The sequence below is a fragment of the Aythya marila genome (genome assembly GCF_965140915.1).
Source record: "Aythya marila genome assembly, chromosome: Z".
Taxonomy (NCBI): Eukaryota; Metazoa; Chordata; class Aves; order Anseriformes; family Anatidae; genus Aythya; species Aythya marila.
In genome coordinates this window covers 1,160,143-1,172,252 of record NC_139080.1, presented here as the reverse complement: position 1 = coordinate 1,172,252, position 12,110 = coordinate 1,160,143, and the positions used below count along the sequence as shown (strand labels likewise).

General features: G+C 47.7%; 1 protein-coding gene across 12 annotated transcripts in view; it reads right to left on the bottom strand.

Annotated features, from left to right (window-relative positions):
* The window catches only part of LOC309889846 (transcription factor 4), a 177,147-nt gene that overhangs the window by 79,374 nt on the left and 85,663 nt on the right, over nt 1-12,110 (bottom strand). For all 12 annotated transcript variants that reach the window (XM_082782950.1, XM_082782949.1, XM_082782948.1 and 9 more), the window contains one exon: nt 8,247-8,311. In XM_082782950.1, the coding sequence (XP_082639076.1) occupies nt 8,247-8,311 (65 nt within the window). The remainder of the gene's footprint in view (nt 1-8,246; nt 8,312-12,110) is intronic.

The window sequence follows — 12,110 nt, the reverse complement described above, 5'->3', positions numbered from 1 at the left end:
TGCTGACCTGCAGGCACCAATGTCCCACAGGATTGAGAAAGAGTGAAAAAAATCCCACTCCCTCACACAAAAAGTTTGATCGTTTGTGTAATCTATCAAACAATGTCCATTTTAGAGGTGTGACGGGGCTCAAGACCCACTCCTCCACCTGTGAGGAGCACGTCCAGCCCCTCACACAAAGCCTCCTCCTCCTCTCTCTGTGCTCACACCAGCCACAGACTGCAGCAAAACACAAGACAGTTACAGGGGAAAAAATAATAAAAAAAAAAAAAGGCTGTGAAAGGGGAACAACGAAAATCAAGCAAAACAGGAAAGGGGAAGCGAGAAAGACACACCACAAGGCCTTGCTAAGTCGTTGGTCGATGGCCCCCAGCCTACAGATGGCCTAAGTCGGGCACGGCTGCGCTGAAATAGGGGTTTCTGCTCCCGGGGGGTGATTCAGTGAACCCAATACCGGGAATTGCTCGCAGGCTCTGACCACCCCTCTGCCTCACATCTCTGAATGGCCCCGTAAGGCCCAGAAAAGGCCTTTAGGTAATCGGGGGGCTCCCAAGGGTCATAGGCAACACAGGTGGGACTTGGAGCCCGAATCCCATTTACCTGGGATGCCCCGCACTGTGTTGCCCTGGGCAGTTTGTCATTCAGTCCTTTCTCTTTCTGAGAATTACTTTAATACTGAATTAGAACAAGCTAGAGAAGCACCTTCAGATGTGAGAAGACAAAGAATTTCCTAAAGAAGTGAGGAACGCTCCATGACAACTCCAAAGCCGTTTGATGGTGCTTGTGTGTCTGAGGTATCAGCGGGTTTTCTTTTTTTAGGCAGGATGAGAGCACAACTTAGTCATTGTTTTTAATTATTCCATACATAAATAGCTGCTAGGATTCATATCCTCATCCATTCCCTGAAATCTCTACTTGTCAGAAGAAATTGCTCCTATTTTTTAAGCCAAGAAGCAAAGGAATAAATCACACAACAAAAGAAGCCCGGCCAGAGCATCATCTCCTGTAGGAAAACCACCTCTAAGGTCACTGCTGGTGAAGGCTGGCACCAGACACCAAGGGGCAACTGCAGTGCTGAAACATGGTCTTTCAAGGGGGATGTGAACATATTTCTTTTTTTTTTTTTTTTCCTCCAGTTATTACCGAGGAGGAAGTTAAAGAGCTTTCTGTGAAAATCAGGTGGTGAGAGTTTACTGGAAAGCTCTTAAAAATATACAGATCATGGGCTTGTGTTTATCTGGACCTTCCCGAGGAGTATGCAGTGAAACAGGTGAAAAAAATTCTAGAGCCAATGCAGCAAGAAATGTCTGCTGTCTGAATTTATGGCACCGGTTTGTTAAAACACCGATTTTTCGGTGTTTACACGTACGGGACTGTTTACTGACTAATTTGAATGACTTAAAATATAAATATCAGCCCATGCAAAGCGTAAGCAAAAGAGATGCACTAGGTTTCGAAACTCGGGGAGATCTGGACAACTTGCAGATTGTCTGAATTGCAACGAGAAACGCTGCAAAGAAGTTTGCAAAACGAGAGGAATTTTATTCCTTATAGATGTGAATTAATAGCTCTCTTAGAAAGTACAGATCCCGACTAAAATTTGTGTAGCATACATTTTGAAAACAGTGTTTATTTTAATAATCAGCCTTCTGCGTCTATCCGTGCCTGTGAAAGATCTCGTTTCTCCATCTTGAGCTGTTCTGTATGTGAAGTTCCTGTCTGCAGCCGCATGGTAATTAAGTGTGATTAAAGATGCTATTCATTCCCCTGCAAAGCAGCAGGTAACCACATGTCAGAAGGGGGTGGTGGAAGCGCGGAGTAACTTCTGGGCAGTAAAAAGGCTATTGGCAATGGTCTGTTGGAAATGAGCAATGCGACAGCGCACAGCGAATGCTACAGAAACGGCCACGTGGGCTTGTGGCAACGACAAGAGGTCGACGCTTTCCTCAGCATTACAGACCCCAAGAAAAGAAGTTTTAAAATCGCCTCTATTGCACGGGGAGCTGCCAAGAGCCTGGCCACGCGTGCTGTTTGTGTGCATGCACACACGAGCTCCTGGTCTCGCCGTCCTTCCCGAAAACGGCCAGGTAGAGCTGGAGTTTAACGCCCCGCAGGCCAGTAACCCAAAGGGCACAACTGGAAAGAGGGGAAATTCCACGTAAACACCAGCAAACGTGTTTTTACTGGGATGGGGGGTGATAGTTGAGACCCACCTGGGCATGGATGGGTTGGATTTTTTGTTGGTGGGGGTGGTTTTTAGGTTCTATGCATTTAGATCAGCAAAAGTTGCCAAGCCATACCTTATATGCCAAGGGCACCACCCTCGGCTGTCACCCTTGGACACGCCAGGGCACTCACCACTCAACTCTGAGCCCTGCAAATTGCCAGAATTGGTCAAAGCAGGCCGCCTTTTTGCTGGAGGTCCTCCATCAAGCCCTGACCAGACCTGAACCAGCACCGTGCAGCGTGGCGGGGTCACAGCTCGCTGTGGTACCACCGCGGGCGAGCATCACTCCCCTTTTTATCGCCTTGACGATAGCACGGAAAGTCAGAGTGCAGTGACTGCAAAGGCAAACCCAGCTCCTATTAGCACTCAACCACAACATAAACCTATTATTGCACATTACAAATAGCAGTGCTATTCTGTTGCCAGGTTATAAGCTCCAGAAAGGTGCCCTTGGAATGCTCACTTCCAACAAAATAGCCCTCAGCTTAACATTTGATCCAAAGGGCTAAGAGAAAAGCACTTCCTTTTACCACTAAATTGCAGTGTTGGGTTTTAGCATTTCTTCAATTATGATATGGACAATGAAACCGTGTCTTTCTGGATGCATGAGGAATTCTGCTAAATGAGCCATTCAGACATCTGAACTTAAGTCTGTTCCTTTAATACATTTGATTAACATGGAAATTTTATCTCTTATGTCATTATTTTAGTGCTGTAACATCCAAAACATTAGTCCACAGCATGCCCACGATCACAGGAGGATAGTTTATGGGCGCTAGAACTAATTTCTGGAGCAGAAGCAATGATTCCACCTCCCACAGCAAGATGCTGGAGCACAAACGATGACAAGAGGTGAACCTTCTCCAGCTATAAATCACCACAGAAGTTAGCAGGAGAAGTGCTGCTTCCCAGCCCCACTGATCACAGCCCTCACGGTAGCCAGGATGTTAGCTGGTATCAAAGTATCAAAGGCTGTGCTTACAGTAGAGCATAATTTTATTTTTTTTATTCTTATTTATCACATCCCTACGCAGCTGTGGCTGGTAAGCACATTTTGCCCAGCCAAGAGGTCGGAGACTCCAAATATTTAACAGCAAATAAACAAAGCACCGTCGGGTTTATTAAGGGTACTGGCGCTTCACATCTCATCACAAAAACGGATTAGCAGTAGACTTTGTAGGACCCGCATTCCTTGGTACATTAGGTATCTTTTATCATCTTAGGATAGCTTTTGTGTGTGTTTTTCTAGGGATGGAGGAATTGTTACAGGCAGAGGAATCTCGCCATCAAACCGCGAGGAAATCTCGTTATTTGACTAAGCAAAAAACTACTAAGTGATTTGTAACAGAAGAATCAAATGAACTCGCTGCGTCTCCAGAGGTCTGCAATATGATCTGCAGAAAAGGTAGCTTGCCAATTTAATTGCGGTAGGAGTTATTTAATTTTTTTTTTATACAGGTATAGTTTTCAATAAAACTACATATGCCTATAACACTGCAATGGCAGATGTGTCTCGATTATTAGAGGTGGGCTCTAGGGAATACATACAATGGATCTTGAAATCCGTAAGCAGCTGTTGGGAAGGGAGGGGTGGAACATTGCAACACACACACATGTTCCTTAAGTGCAGTAATGTTTTGTTATTTTACTGCAGGTGTATTACAGAGATGAAATTTAATAACTTATTGTATACAATCCCAATAAAACCGCAGAGATTCTTTGCCCTGCCGGTCCTGAACAAAGTACAAATGAGAAGCAGCTCTGAGCGCAGCGGCGCTGTGCGCTGACACGCACACAACCCCTGCTCACACCTTCCCTGGCTGCAGCCAGAGAGCTGCCTTTTTTTTTTTTTTTACTGTTTACTAGGAAAATGTGGTCAGGCCATAAAAAAAAAAAAAAAGGAAAAAAAAAAAAAAAAAAAAAAGGAAAGCAAAACCCCAAAAACAAAACCCCAAAGCGCTCTGCAAGATAGTGAAGAATGTGCTACCAGAGTGATTTTTCCAGCAGTTATTCTGCAGTGGCTTCAGTCGGAAGCCTGATTTCAGAATATGCATTAGGCTCAATCTCGTGCTGAATGAAGCACTGAAGAAGGGCCTTTTAAAAGTACATGGCAGATAAAAAGATAATCCCTTTTCTTTTTCTTTTTTTTTTTTTTTTTCCTCCCCTCCTTTCTCTCTTTGCTTGGACTCCTCTTCACATAATTAGAGATGTTGCAACAATTCAATAATTCGCAGCAGAAAAAGGAAGTCCCAGGACTTGGGGAAGAAAAAAAAAAAGAAAATGGGCAATCGCTATTTCTGGCCATTCCCTCCTCAGCATGAGAACGCCATTATGCAAGGATTTACACACTTCGTGGGCACACAGGCACGGGCAGCTGGGCTGAATTAATCCACACGCACTTGCCACAGAAGCTGCCTCGGTCTTTCATCCCCATTATGCTCATTTTCAAGTTTTCCAGCAATATTTCCATTGCCCCCGTACCAAATCCCTGTCTAAGGTGTGTTATAAACACCCCCTGCTCTGCTCAGCGAGCCTCAAGCGCTCAAAAATTAAAACCCAAGGCTTGTGCCAGGGACTCCTCTCAGGCTCGCCAAGTCCCGTGGAGTTTGGACGCGCTGGGATCCCCCTCGCCCATGATGTGTGACCCTTTTTTCCCTGCCACCATGCTCCAGAGAGATGGGGGAGCAAGGGAAGGAAGGATGGAGAGGAGAGAGGAGCCCGGGCACACAGCAAGGAGGTCAGGAGGGAGCCTGTGGCCTTCCCTTTGGCAGCCTTTCCCTGTAGCACCGTGCCTTGAGTCAAGCTGAAGTCCAGCAGATATGATCTCATTCGGGATTTATTACGTTTTGGGAGCAGGTATTTGAAAACAAACCCAAAAAAAAAAAGAGCAAAAACTGGCAGAGCTTGTGTAACTCGACTCGCTTTACCTTAACGCTTCGTTCCTGACCCAGCTTTGGAGATGGGATGGCTCCAGCCAGCCTCGGAGTATTTCTGCAACACCGAGTAAACCAGCACAGCCAAAAGCAACACCGAGGCTCACTTTCCTAATAGTAAAAACAAGTCATCCCAGGACTTGGGGGTTCTGCTTGAAGTTAAAGCACCTCATGCCAAACGTCCTTCACTCGGCACTTGCCAAAAAGGCGTAATCCAAATCGGCCAGGAACTCTTAATTTATTCCCCCAGACAATCTCATGCGTTGCCTTGGAAATCTACGGTGGATGCTTTCTGGCCACCGAGCTCACTTTACAGGTCTCTTTATTCAGCGCTTTTGGGAATTAACCATTGCCCAGCAAAGCACGGTGGCCCTGGATTATTCAAAGTCAGCCCCATCGCCTATTTATTAACCGATGAGTGGATCCTCGCTACACTGAGCAGCACACTCTACCGATAGTCTAGCAATGATATTCTGGATATCCAGACCCTCTGGCAGAAAGATAAATCAACATTTCACAAACGCTCTTTTATCTTTAAATCGTGCTATTTAAGTAACGCTTTTATCTATCATTTGGGAAGCCGAAGCGCGGAACCAGGATAAAGTTAGATGGATAAAACAGGAGCGCGTTGTTAAATGCCACTGCCTTGCTAATGCCCCCCAAACCAGCCCAATAAGGAAAAAAAATGGATCTGTGGGGAGATGGTGAGTAGCGCAGAATTAAGACAACACACAAAATCCTGACTTGACTGAATGAAATGAGGTTTTTGTCATTAACTCGAATGAAGCCAGTATTTCAAAAGTGCCTTGACAACAACTTGGGTACATGTTTCTTCGCTGCCTTCTCTCTAATGGAATTAAATGGTTCCCAAGATGAGCTTGCCTCCATTCCCACTGTAATCAGTGCCGTATTTACTACAGTTTTCCGTGAGAGCAGAATTGGGCCCTGGGCTCGGGAATAAAACCCAGCCTGGAGTAAATGGCTCGCCGCGTGCCCGACCTCTTCTCCTTGGTGTGAGTGGAGCACGGGGAGGAAACCTCAGCTCGCCGCTGCCGTCTGCACCAAGAGGGGTTGGTGGTTTTTTTCGTACCAGAAGATTAATAGGTAGCAAGTTCAATATCGTTAGGTATTTAGTTTTCCTTAATTGTTCCAGGAACTCATCTACAGAGAGCAATGCATCACATCTGGAGGTAGCAATTTACCTTTCAGAAATCAACAAAATCTGCACGCTCCTCCTGGGTCTCGGAAAAGGGAGCGCACGCGACTCCTCCCGCTGCACAGGGCCCTCTGAAAACTCCAGGTTTCAGGGTATTCTTAATTTTCTGTATCATCACCATTGATATTTTCCTTGGAATTGACCAAATATCCTCTTCCTCAGCATCTCCTGTCTAGGTTAGCTCATCTTTCTCAGCACACACGAAAGCACGTCCCGGAAATCTCGCAGTAGACTTTGCGGTTTTGAAATTTTCTTCCCAGCCTGAAGGTTCAGGCTTGTTAATAATTTGGTGGATCCTGATAGTTCTGCAGCCTGGAGAACAGACAACAGATGGTCCAGCCTTGGCATTCAGCATTATTCCTTCTGTACCTTTCAGGAATTCAAGAGGTTCTTATTTTTAGAAATAGCTCCTCTCCTTCACGGCTGGCCATTGGTCATCTGCTTCGTCCCCTTCTCCGTTACACTTCAACAAAGCGGATGCATGGGCAGAAAGAAAATTCCCCGGGTTGGAAATTCTGTTATTCGTGTTACTTTTGCAATATTTACCTAATATTCTTCAATTTTTCACGAGGGAAACCCCAAAAAAAAGGAGAGAGGGTAGGCGGGGCAGTAAGTTTTCTCCATCAGCTGACCCTACAGGACTGCAGAGCACTCTGTGGACACCATGAGGCAATTTGCTTACTGGAATCGGCGAGGTTTCGGTTTGAATGCCTGGACAAGGCATCCTGAACTCATTTCTGACTTATTTGGGGTATTACAAGCCCTTTCCAATACGGGAAGGTTGAAAGAAAACCGAGAGACGGCGAAGAAAAGGTGCATTTTGAGGTGAAATCTGAAAGTCATGTGTGGACAGACCCCGGGTGCCACGCGAGCGCTGGGGGCAGCAGCACGTCCTGCCAGCTCCTAGCCTTGTTTTCAAAACACAAAAACCAACTGCATCCCCATATTCCTACTTTTTTTTTCTCTCCTGGCATATTTGAACAGCGGAAAGCTCTGAATATTAAGGAGGCCATTAAACTCTTTCAATACTTTCCCAAAAGTCAGAAGCTGCCGCGCTCAGAAAAAAAAAAAAAAAAAAAGGAAGCCTGGCACTCTTCGTGAGCAAAATGAATTTAAACACATGATTAATATTGCTACCGAAATTAAAAAGAAAGTGTCTTTTAAAAAAATCAATTGTCTCGAAACAAAGCACAGACTTGAGGCTATTGATAGTATTTTTAGACTCAGACTTTCTCTGGAGACTTAAAAGTATGCAAATGCAAAGTGCACAGAGGCACACACACACATGCTATACCTTTGTATTACATTGGCATTTTATTATTTAATTAAACTACTCTTATTTTTCTAGCTCACGCATGCTTCCCTTGAGACGGCTTTGCTGTTAGCCTGCTGGCCTTGACTTCCAGCCAAAAACAATTCCGAAACAAAAAGGGACAACAAATCATATTTTCACAGACATTTTTATCCCTCAATACAACCTTGTTTTCACACAACATCATACAGATTCGAGGAAAACTATAATTTATTGCGGTAGCCATCCAAAGCTGGGGGCCGCCACCAGCTCTGCGGTGCCTTTCCTGGAGTTGCGCTGCTGGGAAGGAGCCGCCGCGCCGAAAACACTGCAGCATTGTTACGGGGGGGGGGACAAGAATCAATAGTTTGCAGCAGCGTGGACCAGGCCAGTGTTAGGTCAGCCTCCAGGAACCGTATCCTGGCCAGCACGGCTCGGGCAGGAGCTTTAAAGGAGGCAGACAGAGCCCGCGCTCGCAGCCCTCGCCGTGCCCGTCTCCGGGATGCCCAACTTGCAGCCACGAGCCTCGTTTCGCGGAGCATTTATCGCAACCTCGCTGCTCAGCAGCCTTCCACTTACCTGGTGGCAACCCTGTAAATTCGAGTCTCTTCCATACGACGAGTACGAGCCCCTTTCTGTTTTACCTGTTAATAAAAGAGAAGACAAATAGGTGTGTAACGGATCCAAACAGCCAGCCTCGGCGGCTCTGAGTGTTTTCCACCACGCTCCCCACGTTTCCCAGTGCTGTTTACTTATGTAAAATAGGCCCTGCTGGCTGCGTAATGCACGCAGGCAGCAGAAAGGGATTCAGGTTTTCTCCAGCTGAGGATGGCAACGGGCAAGAAACTTCCTAACCCCCGCGGCACCGCTCCACGCACCTCCAGAAACCGGGATGAGGAGTGCCCCCGCTCTGCCCCATGCCGAGTGCTGCCCCTTTTCTCCCCGGGGGGCACCCGCACAGCCCCTCCATCAATCCCTGGGACGGGGAAATTCCTTCCCAGCACCTGGCAGCCGGACACCAGGCTGGAAATTTGCCATCCCCTGCCCAAGTTGCGGCCGCCCCAGTGGCGCGGGGACTTGAACGGGGGCCCAGCGGCTGCCGAGACGCTCTGCCAGCCCCGAGCAGCCCTTCCCACTCTCTCCTTTTTTATTTTTTCCCCCCCAGGAAGGCTTTAAAATGCGTCCCTGCCGGCCTGGCGTGCAGGAGCGGTAGGGTTACGGCGTGTTTGCAAAGGAAAATCAAGGGTCTTTCAGGTGGGAACGGCCAGGCTTGAGCAAAGCCGAGGAGGGAAGAGGTGGTTTCTGCAGAGCATTAAGTCACGGCTGAGTAGCGCTACACCACGTGCTAGTGAGACAAAGAGCAGTCAAGAGGGCTGATACAAAACATATTGACACTAAAAGACCACCCTTATGGTGAGGATAATCCCGGCGGGGGGAGGCATCATCTCACACAACACCCGAGAAGGCAGCAAAAAAATTCACTCCTGACATCCAAGTTGGTCCCGTCGGCTGGAGCACCAGGAGTGCCCCAGGACGGGATGCTCCCTCCGACCCCAGTGCCACCCCGTGCCCTAATGAACCCACACCCCAAGACACGGCCCTGACAGCATCGTGCCACCCGCTGGACGTCTCCAGGAAGCCTCGGATGGTCCCAGAAGCAATTCCAGGGGCATGGGGACGCGGGGCTAGCGGCACACGCGTGCCCAGGGCTGGCAGCGCCGCTGCTGGGACTTCCCAACGCCGTCCCCATTTCCCGCAGAGCCCACGGGGAGGCAGACTGACAGACAAAGGACGGGAGAGCTCACGTCAGATCCCAAATCACCCAGCACACCTAGGTGGCCGAGCACACCTCCTCGCTAGCCACACCAGGCGCTCGGCTGGGGATGGCCGCGAGGCTGGCACAGAGGCTGGGAACAAACCCCTGCTGCTCCCCCATAATAATCCAAGCCCGGAGCTTCCTTTTGTTGCTTGGCCGCCCCTCTTTTTGTTCCTGCTTTTGTTGCTCGCCACCTAAACCCTGTGCTTAAACACGGGGGGGACCCCCGCGCTTTATTTGAGGTTCGGGGGCCGTTTTGCGCCCGCGCTAACTTCTGACAGCGCCGGGATCTGGCCGCGGGGGGATGCCGGATCACCCCCTCGGCTTCCGAGCACTCCGCAGAGATCATTCAAGCTGGAAATGACAACGAAATTGGGATCGGGAGCCCGATGCCGGGGCCTGCTGGCACAACGAGAGGGCAGGGGGCGAAGCGGCAGCCCCACGAGGCGAGGGGCAGGGGCGCACGCGGCCCCGCCGGGGGCTCCTCGCGTTCCTTGCGCCGCTGCCCAGCTGCCGGCAGCCCCCGTTCCCTATCGGATCAGCCACAGGCGAGCCTGGGCTTAATTTCAGTTGTTAAAAAATATTTATCCCGATACAAAAATAAACCCGCTGCAAATTACAAGTTGTCAGGGTTAAAATCTACTTCTATTTGTGTGGGGGAGGATAAGAGAACAGCATAGACATGAATCATTCTCAGTAATTTGAGTGTTTCCATGACATCAATGGGCACTCGTCCAGGACTCTGTCGAAGTCTGTGAGGTACCAAAGCGGCACAGCAGCCAGCAGGAGATTGACTTTTTTTTTTCTTTTTTTTTTTTTTTTTTAGGATTATGCTCCTTGTAAAGATTTCATCTCTAGCATCCACTTTTACCACCAAGCAGATAGCTTTGGAGATCACGGGCGAGCACGATTTCATCCGGCGGGTGTAAGCCTTTAACTTTATTGCCTTTCCTTGGTGGTGTTGTTCCCGCGTGCAGCCGGGGATCTGCCTGCTCTATTAAGAATAAATAACCCCAAATTCACGAAAAAGTCAAGAAAACCGTTCCAAAGAGCCACACACACACACACGCACACGGATTTTCACTGTAATTATGAAATTATCATACTTTTCGTACCGACGCTTCATTTCGGGAAGGGTGGGGGGGTGGGGGGGGGAGGAATATCTTTTGTATAAACTGTCCATTTCAAATTAGCTACAGTCTTGATGTTGATTTTCTGCTTCAAATTCACTGGCACATTTGTTTCAGATAATAAAATTTGCGGGAGCGCTGATAATATGCGAGAGGAGGCTCTTTAAGCAACTATTTGTGCTCTGCAGATACAAAAGCGTCTCCTGAATTTCTCCCTTTCCTGTACATTATGCATCGTTTTCAGGCGCTCGAGCACCGCAGCCTGCGCTGCGCCTTTCCCGAGAGCTAAAAGATTCCCTCTCCCCCTTCCCTTCCCTTTCCTTTCCTTTTTTTTTTTTTTAATGTTTTAAAAAAGAGAGAGCGTCTACGGCGATGTAGACACCCGACGCATTCACTGCGGAATTTTCGAGACAACCCCTCTAGTACTAGAATGCGGCAGCCGCTGCGGATATTTTTTGGCACAAAGACAATGGTGGCAGTGCCAAGCCCCATGGCTAAAACTACTCAAAAGAGGCATAAGGGTAGCATTAATCGTTCGAGTCTTTTACTGCATGGAGTACCGCTGTCCATATTTTAAAACCGAAAAGTACCCCTCCGTCATATTTTGTCGTGAGCCAGGAAAGGAGAAGGGGGAAGGAAAAAAAAAAAAAGAAAGAAAGAAAGAAAGAAAAAAAAAAGGAGCTTGAAATACAGACGAATAACGAATCCAGGCAGACGTCTGATGAATTTTTTTTCTACCTAGAGGACCAAATGCTGAAACGTGCCGTTTGTTAGCAGCACTCCACGCGTGCGACAAACCCCGTAGCCTTCCGTGGCTTTCTGGTCTGACAATTGAATCGGGAGCTTCATGGGAGAAGTTGACCTACAAAGGGTGGTTAATCACTTCCAAGTGCACGCTTATCCTTTAGGTGATGCCGAAAAGGCATTTTGGTTGCCATCCGAGGTAGCAACTTCGGGGGCGTAAATATCTCTCTATAAAATCTATCTATTGAATTAATTGCCACCGTGCATGCCAATCACGGGAGAGACAAAGAACTCCATGCAGCTCCTGGTTCCTGACAAACACACCGAGTCTCACGGCCGTGCTCCCTCAATACCTCAAGAAACGAGCCCTGCTTATCCTCACTCAGCTGAACCCACCGCTTCCGAAATATTCCGCTCGCATTTTTAACTGCGAAAAATAAAAAAAAATAAAAATAAAATAAAATAAAAGCAGCCCAGGATTGCCAATCAATCGATAAAGAAGCCACTCGCCTTTCCATGGTGCGCTTTGAAAAATTAATCGAATTAAGTAGAAAATTCAAGCAACTTCCCAAGCACAAATGCCAGTCATCCGATTCCCCTGCCCTGGGAGATAGGGCACCTTGTCTTTTTTTGGGTAGGCAGAATGAGAGGCATGAGGCAACTCTTTCCATCTGCAGAGAAAAAGGAAGTGAAGCTATTTCTATAAACGACTTGAATTCAATGTTTACATTGATTCCGTCTTTGACATCTTTT